A 26619-nucleotide genomic window follows, 5' to 3' on the forward strand; every position below is an offset into this window, starting at 1 on the left:
TCTAATGAAGCTCCATCCTTATCTCAGTGGTGGAAAGCAAAGATACAGTTGGTTTCCTACAACTCTTTGCTTATTAATTTCTGTTAAAATTTAATTGTAGGCAACGTACTTCATTTGCCTGAAACACTGATATAGGTATTTGTTAATATTTCCTCTCTATGAAATTTTATGAATCACTTCTGAAACATTTGTATTTCTACTTTTCTAAAGTATTAGTCCACTTTCTTAGAAACCGACAGAAAACAAATACTAAGTAAATTACACACCTTAAAAACAACCAAATCCAGGGAAGAATGAAAGTCAAAGACCTTTAATATGAATTGCAGCTTTCCCCTCCTGTGTGTTGTGGAACTTCAAGTGATAGAAGAATAGCCTAAATCATGAAAGAAAATTCTGTTCAAAACTTCTACATGCTATCATCAGCTAGAACGACTATTCACATTTTAAGAATTATCTTACTTTTTAAAATCAAGTCCATGATGTTAAACAAAATGAAGTGCATGAGCTCAGAATACTGTGGCTGAGCATTCTACTTCTGGAGGCTAGTCTGCACACCATAGCAAATCCAGTGTAGTGATTTTCAAATATTTTGGTCTCATTTATTGGCTAAGGAAGTTAAGATTTGGAAAAAAGAAACGGGGGAAACTTTTAATGTATACGCTCAAATCCTGCTGCCTCAGGAAAATCTCATGTCTGCTTTTTTTTTTTTTAAATAAAGTAACTAAACAATTAAGAACTTTCCTCCGCTCTTTAATGCTTATAACACATCTTCAGAGGGTTTATTCCTTTTGCTTTCTTGTTTCTTGCAGCTACAAGTTCTGATTTATGTTTCAATCATATCAGTCATATTGTATGCCGCTGCATTCAGAGCATGTGAACATCAGCTTCCCTTCCACATGTACTGGAGAGCATGAATTATTTTGCACACTGCTAAACATATAAGCCAAGATGCTTCAATGAAACTGTTTCTTTTTTTTTTTGGTCTTAAACCACATCAAATCATTATGAATGCATTTAAGTCCTTAGAAATTCTGTTCTTTTGCCAGACAGGTTACTGGAAGACATACTACTTTATAAACATCAACTTAGGGACTTTGATGGAGACTCCTAGGTTACTGTATGGCTTTTCAATATACCCAGATTTCCTTGATTTCCTTAAGCTGTGGCATTTCTTGAAGAATGCTGTCTTCAAGAAGTAGAAACGCACTTAAAAGTCACTTCCCAAATACCTCCTCTTCTGCGAAGCTACATTCCTGAAACCTGTGTCTTCTACTGCCAGTTTCTTCACAGCACTACGTCAAATATGCATTTGGTACTTTAATCAGGAATTGAGGATTTAACATTTGTGTAAAAAAAAATGCACTCTCAGATATGGCTGCATTGCCTTCAGACTGTGAAGAGTCTACTAAAGGCTTAGCCTTTATTTGTTTGAATCGGAGCCGATTTGATCTTCAGCAGATGTAGAAAGAGACATTTCCTCAGTTCTAGGACGTTTCGATGCTGGGGGATTTTGAAGACTGTCATCAGATGGTAATGGCCTCTCTGAAACAGGCAAATAGGAAAATCATTTAAGCTAAGTAAATCCATATTAAGAATGGTTTGCTGAATTCACTAACAATTCAGCACTCACCAAAAAAAACCAACCCTGGTTTGAGAGAGTCCAGCATCTGAAACAATGATGTGCTGAAAGTACAAGGGTCTTTAAAGCCCACCTGTAGGACCTGGAGAACATTACATCCAAGTGAATTTACTGTTCTTGGTTTCAGTGTCAGCTAATGCACCCATTACTATAACAACTGCAGTGACATACTGGCACATAAGCAGCTGCCCAAGAGCAATCGCAGTGAGAATACATTTCATATTGTCAAAAGCACCTTTGAAACACACCAAGACAATGAAGAAGCTCTAGAATCTGCAACTAGGTTTAGGTTTATGCTTGATTGTGCTTGTGTTATAAGCTTATAGCTTATACCAAAAGTCTATAATGGAAAGAACTGATTGGCAAAAGACTTTGCTGGATATTAATAGCCACAACAGCTTACCATGTTCCTGTTCTGAGGAAGGAGGTATAGGAACTGTATCTGTATATGCAGAGGTTGGTGTATCTGGCTTCGGTGGAATCAAGTTTACTCTCCTTTAAAAGAGCAGAAACAGTTCAATTGCTTTAAAGCCATCATTTCCACAAATACTTTAAAGATTTACTTCAGATAGAATCACTTAAATTTAAATGTAGTTTAGATATATTTTACTATGCATTTTTTCTTCTTGTTATATGCTGAATAGAGCATTTTTTAAGAAGTACTTTAAATACCACTAGTGATCTTTTCCACTAGAAAGTACTTTTGCATATGTTATATGTGGCACAATGCTTGATATTCACCTTCAGAGCACAGTATCTTGGTCAAATATTTTAAAATCAAGACTGGCTGCGCTTACTATTCCCTAGCCCTGTCCATGTTAACACTTTAGATTCATAAAACTCTAGGGAATTCTTTTGCCCACTGAGGTCCACTAACAATTACTGTAAATCTATTTTCTTCTGCTAAATCTCTTCTGGATGGCACTTAAAAATTAAGCACAAAAGCAGCAGAGGACTGAACCATAAAAAAAAAAATTTTACAAGTAGCATCATGCATGCTACTACAAGATGACACTCACTGCATAATCAGTTGATATGATTAAGTATAGTTTCTCTCTCAAAAAGATTAATTGGCTCCATCAGCCACCCCACCCTCCAGGCAAAAGTCACTTTCAACTACCCACAACCCTTTGACTTGTTAGTTCCAGTACAGATGAACATTGGTGTGTAGAAAGCCATCATCTCTAACTTTTTTCTTTGCAGTTTTTGATGAAATCCACTACCCTGCTTTCTCATTCACCACTTCCTCCCGCACAACCTACTAATTAAAACATTCCTATGAGAAGTTATAATAATTTCCTTTAATTCTAAAATAGCCTTGTTTTGCTGACAAGGTCTAGATCTCTAACAGCAAGGCTGTCTCCTTACTGTTGCACACCAGCTTAGGATCTTATATTGCAGGCTGTTTGACAATCAATACGTGGATTACAGGCAATTTCTAAAAACCCAGATCTTCACCTTAGGAAATAATCAATGCATAAAGTCCCACACCCGTGACTGTGCACACTGAGGGCCTGTCTAGACTTGTACTCTTCACTACTTAAAGTATTTCTTGCCAGAAGGGTCTTTAAATAGTTCTTGTCAGCTGAAGGCTTCAGGTACCATCTTTGTACAGAAAATGGGACCTGAAGACAGACACGTGTTGCTGCCACATGGACAAGGCATAACGGTCAGGTTAAGTTTGCTACTGTTTCACATTTCAGACAGAAATATAAAAGCTGTACATTTAGGATTCAGGAAACATTTTGACCTTTCAAGTTGCAGTACAACTGGAACAAAAAGTTCCATGTCAAGACAGCTACCACCAAGACACAGGGCTGGGAATTTATGTCTAAACCTCAACCTTTAAATGTAGCACAAGCACAGCTTGTCTTGGCCTTCGTATTTATGACTGGAAATGGCAATATAAATCTCACCTTGGCGTCTTGCTCCATGCTTGTAAAGTGTTGAGAGTAATCCTCCTGGGCTGGTTTACTTTAGTGCTCTGGCTAGCTGGCTGGCTGATTTTCCTCTCATCTGAGGATGAGACTGGAACATTTTTTATGCTAACAGGTGTGGAAGGCAAGTCCTTACCGGCAGCTGTGGGTGTTCTAGGTTGGAGGGTGGGAGTGGTGGGATCGGTGACCCTGCTGGGAAGAGTCCCCTCTGTCAGCCTAGAGCCTGGGGAAATGACTTTGTGCGACTGGCTCTTTTTCACTTTCTTCTCTGTTGCACCAGAGGTTCTGACATTTATCTGTGGCTTCTCCTTCAGTGCTATTCCCAGTTCATCCTTCTCAAAGGTAACAAATGAACAGTATCCATCCGTGGAAGAAATAGCAAGAAAGGCTCCATCGCTGGACCTATTTGTGAATTTTTTTTTTCCATTAAGAGTAAAGATCAGAACTTTTCTTCAGCCCCACCCCCCCATCTATAACACATACTGTACCTGTCTTTTCCACCTCCCTTCCCCAAGTACCTGTATACATTTAAATAAAACTGCAGTCAAGTGAAAGACATCCAATTCAAATGAACAAAAGATCTTCAATTCTGGCCTTTGCATCTGATTTAATCTCTCTGGTGTCATCTGTGATCACCTGTAATATGCTGCTGCCAGCACCTGCATGCATTTGAGCTGGCACAACGTATGGTTCAATTGCAGGTACAGAAATCTTCAGCCACAGTTTCTGACATATTGCTGAACTCTCCTCATTCAGACCAGCAGAGCAGTTCACGCTCTTCGGCTGTGCTCCCTGTGCTAAGTAGAGGCAATGCTCAGCATCACCGTGGTGCTCACCTGAATGGGCTCTTCGCACTCATTTCACCAAGTAATGTCTATCTATTACTGATTAAAAACACTTGATTTTCTGTTCTTTTCCACTCCCCTCCTCCTGACACACAATGGTTTTCACAATGTCTGAGCATCAATTATAACTTCTGAAAAAGGGGCCTCCATGTGGTCTTCAGCTTAGGTATACTGGCTAGAAAGGCATGAAGAAGCCTTGTCCAGCAGAGGGGTGTATCCTGATTGCAAGACTTGGATTCAATTTTCAGCTCCAGTTTCCCACATCAAGTCAGATAAATTACTTCGTCCCATACATGAAGAACCACGGAGCAGAACTGAGCAGATAAAGCAGAATTTGGCCAGGATACAGACACCTGAACTCAGAGAGATGACTTCCAAAACCTCCAAATAACTTCATTATTACCAGTTACACTGCCTGAACAATGGGTACTTTTCATGGGCACCTAGGACATTAGCTTTCATAAAAATTTCCATCTGCTTGTCCCCAGGGTGCTTGCACCTTGTTTCCCAGCCGATAAAGAACCATAATTCTCCAGTTTACTGCGCAAAAAAGAGGTGGCTTGCTGTTCAGACAGTGCGATGACAGTGACCACATGCATGTCATATATGAAACATAAAAATAAAACAAGACACAAGATGTTGTGCAGATCTTCAACATGTAAAAAGGACATTTCCCCCATCACAACAAATCTTCAGAATATAATAATTACCTACCACGAAATGTCACTCAGGGTGTGATAATGTATGTTAGAAACATAACCAAAGGGGAAGGACTGCTCAGTATCATAAAAAAGCACAGAATCTTCTGAAGCAACAGCAAACACCAATCGATAGGGCAGCTTAAACAGAGCAGGAGACAGTTTCTGACTGATTTCATCTAGAATGCAAAGAAATTAACACATTGAGAATTCCCTCTTGCATTCATTGCAAGGTAGTAACTGCACTAGCTTAGTCATGAATCTAAATAAAGATTTCTTTATTAATCAGTATCAAGATAATGGCTAAGAAGATAGCACTTCTATAAAATGTGAAGTTTAATGTCAAGCACTAACATTTCTGTTGCCTGAAGTTTGCCCTCTATTGTCTTAGCTGAAAAAATTGGCAGAAGCTTTGTCCATCCGGATTGCTATTATTTTGTTTTGTAAAGTTTGTCATACATTTTCCAGCTGAAATTTTTCAGCATATTTATATGAACTTTAGTATTAAAGTCCAAACAAACACACCTTGGGATACAGTGTAAATCAAGGTCATGACAAATTTATACCACCACGTTATATTCTGTATGACTCAGTCCAAACAATGGATTTAGCTCTATTTGTGTTATCTTGGGTTCAGCTCCTAGCTAGTCTTTTCATTGCAACATTAGTTCTTTGTAAGGCCAGATTATTCCAACTTCCAATGGAAGCTGAGTGCTAGCTAGCTGCTTTCAGAAATTCCTAGTATATAGAGGTCCTGTGCAGTTCTATGATGATTACGGAAGCTATGCACTAAAACAGACAGGCCATTAACATTAACATAATGTAAGGTATTCACATGTATAGATTTCTAGACTACCATAGATTTCACTTTTCTGGGTGCATGTTGCAGAAACTAAACACTCTGTTTAGAGGAGCTACAGAGACCAACAGCAGACACTCATCTCCTTACTTTGCAACACACCATTACAATGGATCTAAAGACTATGATGAAAATACAGAACACAACAACAGGTAATCTCTAAATCCTGTAAGGAACACTACAAAATGACCCTCTAAAGAAAGGAGCAAAGCTCTGCCTTTTCACCAGAGTAAGACTGGTCTTGTTAAAATATAAACACTCCTGGACCCACTGGGCTCACAATAAGGCTGGATTTGAATCTCCAGGTAAGTTCTCACGCAACTTCATACAATCCTTTCCCCACCTCAGAACTCCTGTTCTGGCCAGTAACACCAGCACTGCTTCAGGTTTGGCTTCCTTGAATAAACATCAACGGTTGTTGCAAACTACACCAACTCTCTGGTGCTTCTGTGATGTGGGTAGTTGAGACTAACAGAAAATATTTCACTGGGTCGCTCCTTTAGTGCTAAGCCAAGTTATTTACTTTTACTCACAGAAAATGGTTAAAAGCTAAAGAAAAATATTAAACAGTGTTTCTGTAACCTAAGAGGCCAAGTAAGAACATTTATTCACTACATCAAAAGCTACTCACAAGGCACTTAAGGTGAATTCAGGGTCTTAGAATCAGGAAACAGCTTCTAAGATGTGGTACAACACTATCTTAACGGAATGCTAAAAGGCTAGGGCATAAAATAGTAAACAGCCACATTGGCCTTTTCACATATTTGCTGTAAAATCATACTCCCTGAAGGATTTACAGTACCTTTATTAAAGGCTCGTCTCAACTCAAAATAGACTGGGCAGCAGCGAACAGCAAGAGTTGCCTTTCCAGGACATGGCAGGTGACCCACGGGCCTTTTATAAAGAATCAGTATTTCAGAAAACAGCATTTCGTTTTTACTTTTTTTTTTTTTTTTAATAAAAAGATATTTTGATCTCATTGAACTTTACCTTTTAAGATTGTTTCTGGAGAAAACATATGTGGTGTTTGTTACATTTTCTCCTGATTCAACACAGCCAGCTGCAAAAATAAAGGTTAAAACATTACTCATCAACTCAAAAAGGTACTGAGTACACACTTTATGTCCATAAACATTCTACTTCTCAGGAATTAGGCTTGTCAGTTGGGCAAGGGCTGTGCAACCTGAACACAACTTAAAAAGGCATCCCAAATATTTATTTAGTGCCGTTTTTGTTTCCCTTATATACTTCCCCCTCAAAACTTCTTTTTGATGTTGCCAGACATCTATAAAAGCAGTGCTTATGTCGGGAAACTGATCCCCTCCTTGCTATGTTATTTTTACTATGACTGCAGAATGTTCTTAAGAAAGGATACAAACATAGACCAGTCAAAAGAAACCACTCATTATTCTTCATTTGTATTTTAACAGAACTATATTGTTGCAATTTACATGTTTCAGTTCAGAAAAATGCCATAAATATAATTTTTATCACAGGAGAAAGTTGATGTTCTGGACTGCTAACGGAAGAGTATTGCGGAGTCTCTATTTTCTTCAACAGGAAAAATGAGGAATGGCATAATTAAGATAAATGAGCATCCTCTAGCAGTTTGAAAGGAATCTTGATGCACATTCAAACTAGAGCATAACAGATACAATGTAAGTTATAGTACATGTTCTCACATACCTGGAGTGAGTAAATAGGAGCCATCAGGAGTAAAACTGAGCCTGCGGAAAAATGACTTCATGCTGTCATCATGAAACATCCGATAGCTCCTAGCCTGTAACATTGAACATATGATTGTGTAAAGCGCCATGAACGTGTCAGCTGGAATTCAAGTGAGAAAAACCATCCAGTTGTACAATCCAACCTGATGGAACTTTTAAAATAAATGGTTTAAAAACCATGGCTCCTTCAAACTCACTTTCTGCTGTGCTATAAATTCTTCACAGCTAAGAAAAACAGTCCTTGATCCCTCTTCAGCTACTAATCAAAACACTCAAGAGCAGTCACATTAGACCAGTAATCAAAAAATAGTAATAACCTGGAGAACAACATTATTTAACAGTCAACGTAAAAGCCTACTCCTTGGGCATTTAATTTTAACTCTAGTATTAGAGGTTTAAAGAGAACTTCTATAATGGCAAAACACCCTCTCTCAGGCCTGTTCTTTAGTCTCTATAAAACTGTTACAAATGTTTTCACAAAAAAAGAAAAGGAATAGAAGGAATTAAAAAGGTTACAGCCAGCTTGGATGTGTTATTTTACTATCACTTAGAACTGTTTGGGAGAAAAAAGCTCTTTGTTTTCCTTCTTAGGGGTTAGAGAGAATTTCCTAAATTTTCCCGAATTCATATTTTTCCTAAAAATCAGACCACCTTTTTGAAAATTTCAGGCTGCCGACTTTAAAATATTATTGCTATGTCATATCCATTAATAAACTTACAGCTACTGACAGACATGTTTGAAGTTTTTCCTATTAAGAATTCACTATGCATACTATTTTTTCCACACTATTTTTAACATTTATAACCAAAGACATTGTGTTGCTACTTTAATCAGCTTAACTTGCAAGAGATCAACAGCAGCAGGCTGTTATTTCTTAGTCATTTCTGTAATGTTCGAGGAAACCTGAAGCGGTCTCTATTTACAAAATGCAAAGGTGAGATAGAGACAAAAATATCTGATATACGGATTACTTGAATGGAAAATATTTGTCCCTTTGGTTTCACAGAATAGAACAACTCATACAAAATAGCACCCAGCACATTCTCCAGTACCATTAGCAGAACAATGTACCTCTCCTTCAGCTCCTGATCCGGATGGCATCTTGGTAACATTGAATGCAACACGCTTGGTTTGCGTGTTGTATACCCGCAGGACCCTACATGGTGGAGAGCACAGTTAGCTATGAACAGCTTCCTTTCACCCCAAGTTTCACACAACACTACAGGCCCTCACTTCTCAGTCAGGACCGCCAAATATAAATGACAATCACACATTAATTATAACTCTGTTCATGAGACACCACCGGGGGGACATGTTTTGATAGCCAAATAACCAATGAATCACTGACAATTATTTGACTCAATAAGGTTTGTGAAGTACCAGCATATGCATTTGTGGAGGAATGAGGGAATTAGTGGACAGTGAATGGCCACACCATTCCTACCTGTGCTGTAGTAGCCAGTATGTTCCTGCAGAGTGGGAACTCGCCTCAAAGACAATTAGCTACATCTCTATGCTTCAGTTTCCTTTGGAATAAATGAAAACTGGAGTACGTCTCTGTACAGAATGTTGGAACTCCCCTGACTTCATCTCACTAAAACAGCAGGTGGCCTAAGCAAACCCAACTGCTCGTCCCACCACCCCCTCCTTTCTGCCAGCTCTGACCTTCACTGAGTTATGTTCGTTTGTTAGGCTGGCAGAAAACCAACTTAACACAAAAAGCAGACAGGTTTCTGCTGATTTAATGTGCTGAAACAGCTCCACAAAGAATCCTGGACAGAGCTAGGAAGAGAAAACAGAAGGTGAGGCTGTGGCAGACAGCTTGAGGCAGTTGTGGAACTACTGGCTCTGGATGTCACACAGCTAAGCTGGTCTGCCAAAAGGGGGAAGAGGTCTCCCCACCCCGGGCTCATGAGTGCCCAGTCCTGGCAACTCGCCTGGCTCCTGTTAGACCCCCACTGAGCTGATGCTATTCACTAACCTTGCAGAAAAACATCTGAAACCTGAGGGGGTGGGAGATTTCCCCTCTTCAGATTAGTTCATGTCCTCACCTGCGACTTCACTCCGAGAAAAACTTGTGCATCATTCTATTACTTGTGTTCCTCTGCTGTTCATTTTAATAAAAGCACACAAATCTCACATAACCGATTATCAGAAGACAGAGGCTCACAGTGACCTAGTTGCCATTAACTTCCCATTTTTCTGAGCCTATTTCAAATCTTAAAGCAAAACTACTTTTCCACTATTAGACCAATTTTCTTTGCAGTGGGTGCCAGATGACATGCATTTATTAGCCAGCTGCAAACCCCTTCAGAGCAGCACACATGCCCTAAACAGTTTAAGCTCACTCAAAGTTCTGACAAGGGCCAAGTTTTATGAAGTGTGTGTTTAGCTTTCCCAATGACATCACTTACAAAATTGTTTGCGATGGAGGGAGCAAGAGGGCAAAAGAAAGATATCAGTGGAAAAACATTTTAACTGATTTCTTAACCTGTTTATATCTTTCTGTAAAATGACAGGGATGAACTTATTGGCTCATTAACAACCAGAGAATGCAGCACTCCTTAAGATGTATTTCTAATCATCTCTAATCACCAATACCACGAAAACTTATTTCCTGAAGAAAAATCTACAAAAGTTTATGTAAGCTTATCTGCTGCTTAGAGAGGGCACTCAGACTTCAGGAATCATTTACCACAAGCAAAAGATTAACTGAAGTATCATTTTACTTTCACATCAACCTTCTTACAGAACAATCTGAATAAAACTAAAAGAAAAGTCACATTTATCCCATACACTTGCTTTTAATTCATCCTCAAGTAAGAAAGAATACTAAGGCAAAACACTTAGACCAACAGCTCACCTATCACAACTCAGAGTTGCAATGTACTGGCCTAGAGGATCCCAGGTTATTCCTTGGACATAACTCTTGTGTTCATTTAATATTGAAACCTTCTGTCCTGAAATTACAAAAGTTTTCAGATTCTAAATTCAAATGTGTTTTAAAATATTTCTTCATTTCAAAAATAAAACAAGACAAAATGTTTCAAGATGTAGAGAAATCATTTTTTAAACATACAAACTGTTAACTTGATGGTACCTGATAAGAATATCAGAAATAGTTGCTTTATTTCTAGAATATTCACAAATACAGTAAATTGTGACATGCCAATTTAAGGGTTGCTCCCTACAAACTAACTCAGATAAGCAGCTTGGCTTAGGCATTAAACATGCAAGATGAGTATATTTCAAAACAGAACTATTTCAAAACCTTTGTGATTTAGAAAAAGCTTTTCAGGCACATCTAGAATACTGTTCAACAGCTAACTGAATTTGGCTGAATACCGAGCCAGAAATTCCAGCGTTAAAACGTAACTTCCAGCTGGGGGGCTGTATAAACTCATCTACTCTGCTGAGCAGGCACTGAAAAAAATATACTGCACACATGCTGACTGACGCTTACACATGGGCAGCTTTCAGAAACAATTGTACAGCAGTGCTAACTCATGTTCTTCCACAGCTTATTCTGTCACGAAGATCTCTCAAAGGCATGACCTGTCTGACCCCACTGATGTTCCACAGTTCAATGTCGCAGAGCCAAAGCACCATGATGAGGTAAAGTTACGGATAATTCTCATGAAACACTTTGTTTTGAATACTAGCGACAGGTGGGGTTTTTTCCTACTAGTTAAGTGTTTTGTTGCAAAGAAATACTATAAGCTGACAAGTTTCAAAGACAACAGCTCCTCAAAAAGTTTACACAAACAGAGTTGAGGCCATGCTGCATAATACCAAAAGTCCTTCTGGTGCAGTATTCTGTCTCCGACAGTGGCCAACAACAGATGCCTAAGGAAGAGCGTGAGAACAGAGCAAACACATAATGATATTTCTACAAGATACCCTGTAAGCTGCCAACAGTTTGTACCTCAAGGACTTAAGCCAGTGATGCTCTCTTTGTACTGAACAGCCCTATGGATTTTTACTATTAATTTTCTTCCAGCCATTTTTTTAAAAAACATGCAAGCTTTTAGCCTGAGTATTACTGGAAGCTATCCTTGAAACTCTTTCCTTTCATGTACCTACAACTTCAATCACAGAGCCTACATTTTCCAGTAATGGCTTCTTACTTCCAACTTACTACATGTGTCTCTGCCTAGAGGACACAAAATGCCCTCCATGGCATTAACTGCATGCTAAAAGAAAGCAGTGAGAATGGAAGACATGACATGTAACTAACATATCAGCTTAAGAGGCCATCCAGCTTTTTTTAGTAATAATTCTAATAGATATGTCCCTTTAAAGTCATTACAAACAGTCCGAGATGCAAGAGACATTTGGTCACAATGCCCCTGCACATACTTATGCCCTAAGAACACACACTCTTAATTGAACATTCATGTATTTATGGTAAAGACTTTTGGAAAGGAGTGTATGTGACAGTTCGGATGGGAGAGACATTAAGCACCCAAACCAAGAACACAAAAAATGTCAGCAGCAGAACATTCGTATTTTCATGTGTGCATGCACTGAAAAATTAACCTGGATTCTACTTTATTGTTCTTAATTAGACACTAAATATTAGAAAGGTGAGATAAAAGGTTAACTATAAAGTTAAGTATTTCCACATTAAATTAAAAGTGAAAGTAATCATTACACTGCTAATAAGAAAACATCAAGCCATTGTAAAGCAACCTAACCTAGCTGGTTACTACCAGAACTTCTATAGATGGGCCTTTCTTGGAGAACACAAGCAATCCCACTGCAGTGGGATGAGAATGAACAGAAGTGTTTTGCCTAATGGAGCCTAAAAAAAAGGTCACATCTTGCAAAACAGAGCCTGCATCCTATACCCACTTCCCATTTTTTACCTAGGTAGTTAGTTACCTGATACCAGTCAAGTTTTGTTTGTTTGTTGGGGTGTGGGATGGGGTGGAGTAAGTAATATACAAGCTGCTTGTGTAGGAATTTGCAGGGGGGGAAAATTGGGTGAAGTTTATTTCCTGAATACTCCATGGTGAAGAGATTACTTATGCGTAAATTTTGCTGGCCTGAGGGTATCTTTATATGCTGGGCTATCTGCCTCACAATCCCAGAAATCTAGCAATCACAAAAAAGATGCTTTCAACTCTTTTAGTAAATACTGTGAAGCACTTCCACCAGGACTAGAGACACAAGTGATAAACGTAGCATTTACCTTTATTGACATCCCACATTATAGCTGTGTTATCTACAGAAGCAGATGCCATGTAATTTCCATCTGAGGTCCAACAAATATCATATACATCTTCTAAGTGGCCTCTAGAAGCCAGAAGAGAAGAAACCAATTATTAATTTAAAAATTAACAGCTACATGTAAACATGAGGTTTATGCCTTTTTAGGTTAAAAAAAAAAAACCAACAGAGGCAAATAAAGTATCACTAAAGTAAAATGAACAGCATGACTTTCAGCTTTTAAAAAAACCTTCCATATTCGGAAGGTGGTAGAACATTTTAAAAAAGCACATCCTATTTCTATTGAAAACAAGCTTGACTTTTCAACAGGTCTTTTTCACAGATAATGAAAACCCCACATTTGAAGTAATTTATGAATTTGTACCTAGAGATCTGGAAATGAACATTTCTAGGACTTGTACAAACAGAAAATAAAACACTACACAAAAGTAATTAGGAACTGTTGCTATTCAAGAAAACTTTCCTGCATATTTATGGGTTTCATAAAAGCAGTAAACAAACATGCATACTCTGCAGAGCCACACGAAACACAGAGAATTAAGGTTGATTTAGATATAGTTGAACAAACATTGCAAGATATTCAGAACCACCTAGAAGGGCTCCATCAAAACCAATTTTTATTGCTTGTCGTTTGAAGACTCATCATACAGTGTGCTAACTTTAACAATAAATATTTGCAACACCAAGTTTAGGGAAGGGGGATTGGTTTTCTTTGTTTACTTTAAGAGATGAACTCTAACGTTCCTAAAGGATCATGCTGGCGCTTCAAGCAATCCCACTAGCACTTTTGAAACTGTTCTCACATAAACCTCAGCAATTGCAAGGAATGTATCAGTTATGGATATCAGAGTTACTTATTTTTTGTAAACAAGTGTAAATTCTTAATGATTTTATCAGTATAGACAGATAGAGACCAAAACTTTTAACAGATACTACACAGAAAGCAAGGCAGAGTTATACATACTGCTCATTCAAAATGCATTTCCAAGTCCAGAACCACTAATTTCTTTCAGACTTCAGCTGAGAGTGAGAACAGAACACTGTTGTAGTTCAACTGCCAGTGGTGGTTTGATGCCTTAGTTACTATCAGCTAATACTTACTTAGTCTTAGCAGGTACAGTGTGTATATTTTATTAATCATCGTACACTGGAAACAAAAGCTGTATAATACAGTAGATTTTCAACTATTAAAATCAACTAGTTGAAAAAGATTGGTCGAGCCTCACAGCTATCATCTAGCAAAATTGCATGAATCATTTTATCTACTGATGCTTTTTGCTTTAATAATGATCAAAATTTCCACTATAAAGCTAGTAAATAAAACTTCACATTTACTTTATCTATCTCTGTGCTAAGCTTTAAGTGACTGCAAATCTCAGGAACCAATTTCAGAGCATGTCAGTTATGTCACATAAATGTCAAATCTTCTGCCTTAACAGAAGATGTAGGTTGGCACTGTATCAAAAAAAAAAGTTAAATACAATAAAAGGATGAATATCAGAGCAAGCAAATTTTAGAGACCATTGACGTTCTACAAACACTGAACAGAAGACTGTACCAGATGACAAAAGCCACTGGGGAATCAAAAACACTGAACAGAAAACAAACTCATAAAATATTAAGCTACCTTAAAGTTTTAATGACTGTCCAGTTCTCCTTGTTGAGCTGAGCTTCATCTTCATCCTGAAAAACTAATGGTTCCAATTCTTTGCTATCATTCAGCTTCCACAATAAAATAACAGCGTCTGTAGAAGAAATCAGATGAAGCTTCTTTCCTTCCCACTCACTGTTTTGTTAATGCATTACATTTAGTTCAACATTACAATTATCTCGCATAAGACACATGAAAAGCAGTTCTCACCATCTCCTCCAGATGCTAGGATCTCACCACTTGGAGAGAAGCGCACAACATTTACTGCTTTGGTATGGCGGGCGAGGTTGGACAAGAATTCCACAATTGCTTTTCCATCTGGCCCTTTTTCCACTTTCCATATCTAGTTACAAAAGCATTACAGTTTTCAGCAACAAGATGTAATATATATGCACCACTTCAGTAATCTACAATTTACTCCTTGGGCAGTCATTCTGAACCTATTATCTGAAACTTTCAGAGCTAAAGCTGCAGTTGCACCACAAATTTTCCCTCTGTGAGCTACAGCTGTGTATTGAGTTTATGTGGCAAGGTTTTGGTAGCTGGGGGAGGCTTTGGGGTGGCTTCTGTGAGAAGACACCAGAAGCTGCCCCCGTGTTGGACAGAGCCAGTTCCAGCCAGCTCTAAGACTGTCCCATAGCTGGCCAAAGCTCAGCCCATCAGTGATGCTGGTGGTGCCTCTGTTATAACATGTTTAAGAAAGGGTAAAAAACCTCTGCATAGCAGCTGTGAGAAAAGAGTAAGAAAAACGTGAGAGAAACAGCCCTGCAGACACCAGGGTCAGTGAAGGAGGGGAGGAGGTGCTCCAGGCACTGGAGCAGAGATTCCCCTGCAGCCTCAGGAAAAGATCATGGTGACACAGGTTGTCCCCCTGCAGCCCATGGAGGTCCATGGTGGAGCAGATATCCACACTGCAGCCTGTGGAGGACCCCACGCCAGAGCAGGTGGATGTGCCCTGAAAGAAGCTGCAGCCTGTGGAGGACCCCACACCGGAGCGTGCTCCTGGCAGGACCTGTGACCCCATGGAGAGGAGCCCACGCTGGAGCAGGTTTTCTGGCAGAAACTGTGACCCCATGGGGGACGCATGCTGGAGCAGTCCGTTTCTGAAGGATTGTACCCCGTGGAAAGGACCCACACTGGAGCAGTTCGTGAAGAACTGCAGCCCATGGGAAGGACCCATGTTGGAGAAGTTTGTGAAAGACTGTCTCCCGTGGGAGGGACCCCACGCTGGAGCAGGAGAAGAGTGTGAGGAAGAAGGAGCGGCAGAGACAACACGTAATGAACTGACCACAGCCCCCATTCCGCAACCCCCTGTGCTGCTTGGGGGCAGGAGGTAGAAGAGTCAGGAGTGAAGCTGAGCCTGGGAGGAAGCGGGGCGGGGGGGGGAAGGTGTTTTTATTTTTGTTCTTATTTCTCACTATCCTACTTTGTTATTAATTGGCAATAAATTAATTTCCCTAAGTCGAGTCTGTTTTGCCCATGACAGTAATTAGTAAGTGATCTCCCTGTCCTTATCTCGACCCATGAGCTTTTCCATCATATTTTCTCCCCATCCTATTGAGGAGGGGGAGTGATGGAGCAGCTTGGTGGGCACCTGGTGGCCAGCCAAGGTCAACCCACCACAAGCTGTAATTATATTGCAGTATTTTTTTAGTCTGATGAAATATATTACTGAGTATTTCCAATAAATTAAGAAAAACCCAACCAAACACATAACATCATCCTCTCTTCATTCATCGACAACCTCTAGCTTCAAAGGTATTCGACAAGCCTATAAATACAATGATTCAATAGTATGGGATTACAGTATCTTGTAACTTTTGCCAGTTTTCCCTCTTTATGCAATAGTCCTCCGAAAGAAGATGTAGCAGCAGTATCTTTTATGTCAAAGATGACTGAAATTTTTCTGGCCCTAAAACATGTATATGTATAAATATGACTTAAATATATATTCAGTAACCTATATGTACAGCCAAAATCCCTGAAATGCATACACCATCAGGTAAGAAGTCAATTTGCCAGTGAGGAAGGGAAAAGTTTTGGCTGAGGCTACTGGAATAAAACCCTAATTTTTAATGACATTTATCCCATTTACCATCTCCAAAACAAAGAGGCATTCTAATCATGAGCATATCACAGCAGTTACCATTCATAATAAATTGCTAATAAATACATTAAGAAATATTGGCATATTTCACAAAATACTGCATTGAGGGTCCTGAGGAACAAATCTGGATCCAATCCAGGCATTCCAAATGTAAGTATAAATCTGATCTTTAGAACTCAAATTCTCTGCTAAAACAGAGCATTTCCCTATTCAGAAGAAAATGCAGCAGTAATACAAAAGAAAATCTTATTCTTTGTCTGTGCCTATTGCACAGGTAGTAAAACCTTATTACAATATTTTTTATTTCTTCTTCAAATAGGTGATGGAAGCCTGACAGAACATGAGCAGGCCCAAAAGATAATTAAAATGTAAAATTACCATGCAAAGACGGATAGACAGACAGACAGATACATACACACATAGCAGAGAACCTACATGGATTCTTTGCATTGGAGTTCATTACTAAGGAGCACAGGGAGGGTCCCAGGTTGGAACTCTTCTTTATTGCAGGATGAGTTTGAGGAACTCAAACTCAAATTGAAAGGTTAGCAGTAGAGACTTTAGTAAACAAGCAAAAAAAGTTTGTTACAGGAAATCACCAGGCCCAGATACTGAAGCAACCTACAGGAACTCAAACATGAAACGAACAGCCCAGCAGTGATGGGTAACCTACTCTGTTTCAGTCTCAGCTCCAAAAAACAGGGGAGGCAAATGTGTGAGCTTTTTAGACGTGCTCTAATGGTGACCCAGAAAAACTCTGACCACTACGTCTACCTTCCATACAGAGAAGCTGTTAAATAAATAAATAAATAAATAAATTCAATTCATTTCTCTGCAAAGGAAATTGTGTCTCACTTGGCCATTAACTTTATTTAAGGAGTTGACTAACATCCAGATAAAAAGAATGTGGTTCGCCCGTGCACTCAATTTCCCAAAGCTTTCCAACTAGGGCTAAGGCTCTTAAAGAAACCAAGAGGTCACTGAACGATGGGGACAGTCCTCACATGCATTAAGAATTTAGAAGACAGTAAACAACTGCCTGATTTTGCAAAGGTGAATCCTACAGCCACATCTTTTGGGGCTTGTGCTATTCAACATTTTCGTAAGTGATTCTCAAAAGGACGAACAACTTATCAACAAAGTTTGCTAGCACCAACACAAAATTACTTAGGAGAGATGCATCTAAAGCTGAGTGAAAAGGGCTGTAGAAAGACCTCATACTGCTGAGTGACTACTTACAAAATGACAGATAAAATTCAACTTTGATGACCATGAAGAAATTAAAACCAGTTGTTTCTCACTAACCCACAAGACTGTGCCCTAAATTAGCAGTTACTACTCAAGAATATCACCCAACAGTCAATGCAGGTAATTTTCTAAAAATAACAGTTCAACACTCAGCAGCAGAACTCAAGGACAGTATGCAAAGGGAACAGTCATTCTGTATATAGCTGTACAATCTCATACTCTTTCCCTAAACCATCCACCACTGGTGTCATGTACCGGCCAATAATCTAATACCTTGGATGACAAGCCATTTCATGCTTGCTACACATGCTACAACAACAAAACAAACAGGTTTGAAACTTACACGAACGGCTGTGTCCACGCCTGCTGAGGCCAGTCGATTGATCTTCCCATCAGCTCCATGTTGGAAGTCTAAGCTGTAAACAGGCTCCTTATTATGCCACGCTATTTCACAAGTGATGACCTTCATGTTTGCTAAAGAAAAAAGAACAAATACCAGATAAATTCTTGTTTCTTATGACAAAGGCAATCAAATTTAAGGTAGATTTCGCAAGCACTGCAGATCACTTAACAATTTCACTGCAGAAACTGACAGGGCAGTTTAAGGGAGACCATTCCTAAATGCTATGATTTATTACAGCTAAAGTTACTGCCTGGGCACTGCATGAGAAGGGTAATAAAGCCATGTCTCTCAGTGGAATTAAACGTTGTGACAGAAGCACAGGACAGGGTTACACCAAACAGTAAATTCCGAGGGCTGACACCGCAGCTTTTCCCTTTCAGCCCCCAGAGCGCGCCTGCACCCCCTCGGCTGCCCTGGCCCTGCCCTAGCCCAGCTCCTGACGGGGGTGAGCCCCCGCCGAGCAGCGCCAGACCGGCACTACGCGCATCCATCCAGCCCTCGGGATAACTACTTCCGTACCAACAGCGAAGCCCTGAAAAGGCAAAACAACGGAAAGGCACGAAGGCCCCGGCGGGGGCAGGAAGACGGCAGCGGCGCCGCTGGCCACAGCCGCCCCTCGGCCGCGCAGCCGCTCCCCGGGAGGCACCGCTAGCAGGGGACGCTCCCCAAAACCCCGGGGGCCTCGAAAACCACCCCCGGGACGCCGGGGACTGGCGATATCCGGCGCCCTGAGAGGATCAGCCACACGCAACCCAACGCGCTCGCTGGCGAGAGCCCTGCGAGCACCGAGGCTAACTCCCTAACTCCCCGCCACTTCGTACCCCGGCTTCCCGCCCACAGAAAGCCCGGCTCCCGCTGCGGCTCCTCTCCCCGCAGCACAGCGGGGCGCCGGCGGCCCCGCCCGCCCCAACCGCCACTAACGGCCGGGGGACCCCGCGCGCGGGGCGGGGGCGCCCCCACCCCCTACCTGCGGCGCCGACCGGCCCGGCCGGGCTCCAGCGCTGGCGTGCGTTTCCCGCCCCAGCCCGCCTTGCCCGCCCCGCGCCTGCGCGCGGCCTCCCCGCCGCCGGCAGAGGAGGGCCCGGCGGTGCGACAGCGCCCCCTGCCGGAGGCGGGAGCGGCGACAAGGCGGTGCCCCGGCAGGCCCCGCCGGGCCCCCTGGTCGGACGGCGGCCGGCAGGCTCGGCCGCTCCTCGCTCCCCGCCCCGGTTTCGGCTCGCGGTTCGCTGCAGGCGGATGGTTTGGGAAGGTGCCTGCGCCGCCATCGCAGCACCTGGCAGCCCCGCCCGCCCCCGCTGGAAAAGCAGAAAGGGTGTTGGGGGGTCGTTGGGGGGCATCCACGAACTCTGCAGCGTTGCCGTTCGGGCTAGGATTTTTGCCTGCGTTTTCTTCTGTCGAGGAGGTATTTGCCCTGCCCTAAGCTTGCTTCCAATTAAAAAAAAAAAAAACCACAAAAACAACGAAACAAAAACTGAAAAAGCCCAATGCTCTCCCACTTCCCCCCCCCCCCAAAAAAAAAAAAAAAAGGTATTGCTATATTTAAGATGTTTTTACATTTAGACTGGTCAAAGGGCAACCAATCCCCAACATTCCCCTTTCTTTCAAATGCAAACTTTTCCGTTTGAAATAAAAGAATTACATCCTTCTTCCCAATACCAACAGGCAAAAGAACCACAGGCCGTGTGGGTAAAGCCCAAACTCGGACTCTGAAGACCTCACCAGTTACCACACTGCCTAACGCAACAGGTGAGGAAGCAGAAGTGAACAAATGAAGATTGTGTACAGATTAGATTTTTATTTTGTTTTTTTTAAAAGAAAGAGGACTACCTAGAGGACAATGAGGATTTCCATGCAAGTATGACTCGGTGTAGAAAGCCAGGACAGTGCACGTCCTTGTGCTTAATTTGAAATTTCACTCACACAGCAGAAAGCACGGAAGTACACCCATATATTAAAAACTGAATTTCCGGGAAGTTCCTGGTAACACATACCCTGGATTATAACAGCACTGCTTTTTCCACCTCCACAACATTTCCATACCAGGTGCAACTCCTTCCACAACAATACCTTGCATGCTGCCGCCTCTTTATTAGTCGTCTGTATTAGACGATCAAGTACTGGTCAGGGAAGAACGGTCTGCCTCGGCCACAAAAATATCTGAAAGAACTTGAGCCTCTCATGCTGGGGAACTGATCAACTAGCCTAAGGGTAAAATTTCACAAGGAGAGCTGAGCTGATCCTATCCAAGAGCTTACTGTCACCAGAAGAGGTAGGTGGTCCCACCTCCCTAACTCTTACCTTTGCATTCCTGTCACTGCTGCCTCAGTACCACAACGACAACAGCTCTCCTCTAACGAGGCCCCGAAAGACAGTTTTGTCCCAAATCCTATTACAGTAGCAGTCTTGTAATCGGGTAACAGAATTCCCCGTACAAAACGGACCGTCTACGGAAGCAGAGCCAGTCAGCTGGTTTGGGGCTCCGTGAGGATGCCTACCCGGTCTGAGGGCACGCTTGGCGTGCCCCAAGCTTTCTGCTCAAAATCAGACTGAGCCAGCTTTCTTGTAAGACCAAATACTTAAAGTGAGCCAGACACATTAGTCATTCTGCATAGTATTTATTTATAAACAAAAACATTGCATTTGATCACATACAAGTTTTGATCCAGCAAACTCAGATTTATATAGTTTTTTATTTTTATTTTTTACAAAAAATACATTTTAACAAGTAAATAAAAACCATTTCCATTAGTCTACTGTTCTCCAAAGTGTCAATGTACAGGGTAAATTTGCCATTTTTAATATAGACATATGCTATATTTTGCCAGTTGTCTATAAGAAATTCAACTACAGAGTCTGATGAAACATAATAAATAATGATTAAGAAATGGAAAACTACACACACCAGTAAATGGAAAATATAAACTTTTTAAAAGTCATACAGTTATATTACAGCCACCTCTTCAAAAATCAAACATTCCATTTATCCATTATAAAGTACAACAGTATTGCATTACCCTTATTGGCATATTAGAATAGATAGCATCTTAACATTGAAATACTGTCCATCGAAAGAAACTGACTGAACTACAACTGAAAGGAACATAATCTAATTAAATCAGGACAGTAGCAGTGCAAAAGCCAAAAGTGTTGGCTTTATAAAAAAAGACACTTCCTAGGAATGAACATATTGAATGCTATTTCATGATTTTTTTTTTAAATTTTATTTTTGTAGACTTTTTTAAAAGCAAGAACCATTTTTCTTGATCACTGTTTGGATGACAAATACCACCACAGAGTAAAAGGTGGATTTGCTATCTTTGCCGCCTCTCTACTCATTCCCGATGACTTCAAAAGAAAAACATGCAATTGGCTGAGAATACCATCACCATTGTAACGGCGATTTCCCTTGGTGCTGTTTCTTCCAGGAAGTTTTTGCCTGAGCATTAGAGCATAGAACTTGTGGCTTAAGAGTCACTATAAAACATTTACCAAAAAAAAAAGGGGTGGGGTGGGGAGGAAGAGGGACTCCCCTATCTTGCTTATAATAAAAGATGTCTAAACTTTAAGATAGCATAAACAAGTTATATTTGAACATTTTCAGCTTTAGCTCACTCTGTAGTAGTTAAAACCACAGATAAGGAAACATGCCTCCTTTTCAAAGTACTTCCATTCAACTAGTTAATCAAGGATTTAGTAGTCTGACTCATTCGTACTCAGCATGGTACATTCTGATAGGAAGGTAAGGTTCGGAGACGAATCTCAGCAGCCTTGCATCTCAGCCTGAAAGACGCCAAGGCAGACTGTATGTTTAATACTGCAACGATTTGTTTTTTGAGATTATATATATAGGCATTTGTACACATCACAGAACCTCTATGTCAATCCTGTTCAGCACTGGGCTTCCCTGAAAAAAGGCCTTCAGGTCTCAAGAGGTGGCGTTTGATGCAGAGCAGAGGTTGCCCAGGAATCCTACCTAGCTTTGGATATGCCACCCCAGCTTGTTCTCTCCAATGGTCCACCAGGATGCTTCCCATTCCACCAGCTGCCTTTGACTTGGAAAAGAGTAGGCAAGAGCTGTGTGTGAAATCTGACCATTGAAGCCGTGTACTGGTACATGCCTGGACGTGTGAACCAGCACTGCTGTGTTCAAATGGGAACTATAGGGTAGAACTCAAGATCCCTCTGACTGTGCTCAAATACAGACAGACTCTTGGATGTAGGAAACAACAATAAAGTGGCAAGGGCAGGACACAAACAGGCATGCGGTTTCCATCACTGAAAAGGCTGAAATATCCTAGCCATATCCCATGGAGTTGTTTATGCAGCAAAACTATGTACAGATAATGTTCCTTAGTGACATCAAAAAATCCAAAAGGGAGTCAAAAATCATCAGTTTTCAGGATAAAACCCTTAAAGAATTTTTCTTCTTTTGGTAGTAAAACACAAATATTACCCATATGGCCAAAATTTTCATCTGCTAACTACATTTTTATCCCATTAATGCAACATACAACATTGCTGATAGCAATGAAACAATACTGTAGTATACTAACAACACTATTAAGGTTTGTTCTGAGAAGGAAATCAAGGAAGGTTCCTTTTTGCATTTTTAATATATTCCACTACTTAGATTTTAGAAGAGGAAATAATTGCAAGTATTAATGCTTATATAAGATCAAAAGCCAACAAAAAAAGCTTTTGTAGAAAAGTATTAAGATTCCTAATAATAAAAATATTTGCAAATTTAATTACAAATACATTTTAAAAGCAAAATCCTTAATTAAGTACATCAGGGTTGGTCAATATTGACAGTGTTCCTTTAAGAGGAAGTGAAGATAACACCCACTGCATCTGCGGGAACATCTAAACGCGTAGAGTATATACACTTATTGATCAAACTATGTCAAATATATAAAGTGAAGCAGCAGTATATACAATTTTGAACCTACACAAAGGTTATAATGGAAGATCGAGTAAGAGTCTGCTAAAATCTTAAGATATTAAGTACTACTGATTTCATGCATTTGTTCTACAACTTGTCCTAAAATTTCATCTACTACATCAATATCATAATTTACTTGCTGCAAGTCTAGATCAGGCATTATTGTAGCCAGAAGTTGTCCAACATTCACTCGAAGAGAGCGTAGTTTCAGGCTGTGAAGAAATAATTAGATATGATTAGATGTAGATGAAGTTTTACGTTCAAATACACAGTACTTTATTTAACAAAGCTGGACTAATACTGTATACTGGAAAGGCTCCATACATGACTTCCATAAACAACAAAAAACCTGATGCAGTTAAAGCTGCATCAAGATAATTTCAAAATCTACCAGTTTTTCAAAGCTAAGCCTCTCAAGTTTCAATTTTGAAGGTGTATATTCCCTTAGTTTCAAACAAATGCTAAGGGCTAAACTGAATTCTGCCTTTCCCAAAACAGATCAGAAATATTTCTGAATGCTTTTATTTAAGTTAGCAAATAAGCACAGGCACAATCCTTTATCCCACAACACCTTTTTATTTCTCAAAACAATATTAAACCCCAGTATTTTTATACATTCAGAAGCACAAACTACTACCACCTATGGGAACAAAAGAGAAAAAGAAGAGAGGAGGCGGCAAGAAAGAGCAGTTTGTCCAAAGGCTTTAAAATATAAAGAGGAAATAAGGTAAGAGTTATAGTACAGGGAAAATGCTATGCCTCCTCTTTTTGCTTTCTTTCCTGGATCCCCTTGCTGTGTCCTCTTCCTGATCAAATTGCTTCCAAATCACCCATCCCATCTCTTGAGCATTTCCTTCTACCATCAGTTCCTTTATCATCTCCAGTAGCCACTCTTCACAGTGCCATGATATCCCAATAGGACTTGTGGTGGAAGTTACTTACAAGTCCTGCATATATTTGCTAATTCTTTTAGGAAGCGCAAGTCAGATGCTGTAAGAAGAAAATGAAATGCTGGCAGATAAAGGGGAGATCTAACTACAGAAAAAGTTAGATTGAAAGGGTCTCTGGAAATCATCCAGTCCATTCTCCCTTCCCCAACACACGTTCAAAGCAGGGCTAACAGATCAGGTTGCTTAGGACCTTCTTGGGTTTTGAAAATCTCCAAAGATGGAGATTCCACAATCTCCCTGGGTCCCTTTTTCAGGTTTGACTACCCTCGCTGTGGACACTTTTTTCTCTAATATTTAAACAGAATTTCCCTTGTTGCAGTTTGTGTCTATTGCCTCTCATCCTATCACTGTGCTTATGAGAAGAGGCTGGCTTCATCTTTTCCACACCCTCTCATTAGGTGGCAGCAGAGAGCAATAGGATTTCAAGGTAACCCACTCTTCGTAAGGCTATTTCCCTCAACTTCCCCTTCCATATCAGATGCTCCAGGCCCCTACTCATCTTGGTGGCCCTTCAGTAGACTTGCTCCAATATGCCAGTGTCATTCATATACCAGGGAGCCCAAAACTGAACACAATACTCCATGTTTGGTCTCACAATGCCCAACAGTAGGGAAGAATCACTTCCCTCAAACTGCTGGCTGAACTCTTGCCAATATAGCTCAGTAGGCACTGGGTTCTCCCACCACAAGAGTGCACTGCTGACTCACATTCAACTTTTAGTCCATCAGCATCGCAGGCCATCTTCTTCCAAGCTGCTTTCCTATGAGCAGTCTCCAGCTTGTTCAACTGCATGGGGTATTTCCAACACAGGTGCAGAACTTTGCAGTTGCCTTTGTTGAATTTCCAGGTTTCTTTCAGCTCATTTTTCCAATTTGTCAAGGTCCCTCAACAGCAGCCCTACCCTCCAGAGTATCAATGGCTCCCTCCAATTTGATGTCATCGTGAATTTACTGAGTTAATTTTGCTCCGTCATCTAGACCATTAATGAAGGCATTAACCATTGCTGACCTCGATATTGATCCATGAGCTCAGCAGTCTGGCCAATTTTACAACCCACCTCCTAGTCTACCTATCCAAACCTTACCTCACAAACTTCGCTATCATGATACTATGGCAGCCCACGTTGAAAGCTTTGCCAAAATGAAGGTCCACAGAGCTGGTCGTCTCACTGTAAAAGGCAATGAGGCTGCAAAGGCACAATTTGCCCTCACCAAATCCATGCTGGTTGTTCCTAATCACCTTGACTATCATGGGGCTGCAGGTGGCTTCCACGTAGATTTGCTCCATGGTCTTCCCAGGGACTGAGGCTACACTGACCAGCCTGTAGTTCTGCCTGTCCTAAATATGGGCACAACATCAGGAACATCAACTGCCACAAGCTTTTGGCGATATCATTGCAAGGTCAACTCTCCATCAATTGGCCAGCTCCCTCTGATGCATCTCATCTGGTCCCAGGGACTTGTGTATGTTGAATTTGCTTAAATGGTCCCTTAATTCAATCATCTTTTATTACAGGTAATGCTTCACTCCCTAAGATTACCACTTGATCCAAGAAAGAAAAATAGACTATAAAAGTGAAGTTCATCTACAGAGTACAAGCTAATGATCACCCTCTTTCCTGCCTCCTTTCTCTCTCCTTGTTCTGCAAGTCATGTCTAGAAATTATATAACATCTTTAATATTTTAAGAAGTGTCAGTATGGCATTCTATTGTGCAATGGCCAACCCTGCTCACAAAAATACTTAAATCATAAAAAAATTAAATAAATCACTTGATAAAAAAATGTTACTGAGTTAGGAGTCACAAGAGGCAGTAGAAAAGAATTCCAAGCATCACATTTTATTATATGATTATCAGACATGACCTTCATCAAAATGTTTCAGATACAATCAGCCAGCCAAAATCTTCCTTGAAATATAGTCTAGAAAGAACAAAATTGATACCTTTCTCCATCAGAAAAATTTACAGAGTCTTCTACATTACTTGTGGTAGAATCATTTGCATGTGCTACTGCTTGTGGAATTGAAGCTTTTAACTGTGCGATTTCTGCTTTGAGTTCTTCACATTGACAAGCAATTTGATTTTTTTCCACTTCTAGTAGTTCAATCTGGCAAGTAAATAAAAATAATTTTATATATCAAATAAAATTGTGGTGGATTCAAATAAAGACAACTTACACAAGTTTAAATCATTTAACTTTGTTGACTGCTTTTAATTAACTTTTCAGTGAGATTTTAAGACATGACAACCTAGACAAACTGCTTTAAAATAGCCAGCTGTCAGCTGAATCACTGCATCTGTGCTCCCTCCAAGCCTGCTCAGTCTCTCATCAGTCTCTCTTGTCTTGCAGTCAGAGCCACTCAGAGCCTTGCAGTCTCTC

General features: G+C 40.5%; 2 protein-coding genes across 4 annotated transcripts in view; both read right to left on the minus strand.

Annotated features, from left to right (window-relative positions):
- Positions 1–217: 217 nt before the first annotated feature.
- CHAF1B (chromatin assembly factor 1 subunit B) lies at positions 218–19321 on the minus strand. Its single transcript, XM_050915127.1, has 14 exons — positions 19315–19321; positions 18288–18418; positions 14800–14932; positions 14566–14683; positions 12901–13004; positions 10570–10666; positions 8778–8862; positions 7665–7758; positions 6969–7038; positions 6781–6872; positions 5136–5298; positions 3556–3978; positions 2043–2134; positions 218–1542 (listed from the first exon to the last, which is right to left on the minus strand). Exons 2-14 carry the CDS (start codon positions 18411–18413, stop codon positions 1421–1423), a joined length of 1719 nt encoding a protein of 572 aa, XP_050771084.1. The 5' UTR covers positions 18414–18418; positions 19315–19321; the 3' UTR covers positions 218–1420.
- Positions 19322–20946: 1625 nt separating this feature from the next.
- MORC3 (MORC family CW-type zinc finger 3) overlaps positions 20947–26619 on the minus strand; it is a 30531-nt gene continuing 24858 nt past the window's right edge. For all 3 annotated transcript variants that reach the window (XM_050896538.1, XM_050896553.1, XM_050896545.1), the window contains 2 exons: positions 26183–26346; positions 20947–23501 (listed from right to left, as the gene is read on the minus strand). In XM_050896538.1, the coding sequence (XP_050752495.1) occupies positions 23348–23501; positions 26183–26346 (318 nt within the window). In that variant the 3' untranslated portion in view covers positions 20947–23347. The remainder of the gene's footprint in view (positions 23502–26182; positions 26347–26619) is intronic.

The sequence above is a fragment of the Gymnogyps californianus genome, chromosome 1 (assembly GCF_018139145.2).
Source record: "Gymnogyps californianus isolate 813 chromosome 1, ASM1813914v2, whole genome shotgun sequence".
Lineage (NCBI taxonomy): Eukaryota > Metazoa > Chordata > Aves > Accipitriformes > Cathartidae > Gymnogyps > Gymnogyps californianus.

Excerpts from the sequence above, each read along its gene's own strand:
- CHAF1B (XM_050915127.1), bottom strand. The coding sequence starts at position 18,413 with ATGAAGGTCATCACTTGTGAAATAGCGTGGCATAATAAGGAGCCTGTT. Across the intron at positions 14,684-14,799 it reads CCTAGCATCTGGAGGAGATG|ACGCTGTTATTTTATTGTGG; the intron begins GTGAGAACTGCT and ends TTTCTTCTACAG. Across the intron at positions 6,873-6,968 it reads TCCAGAAACAATCTTAAAAG|GCCCGTGGGTCACCTGCCAT; the intron begins GTAAAGTTCAAT and ends TCTTTATAAAAG.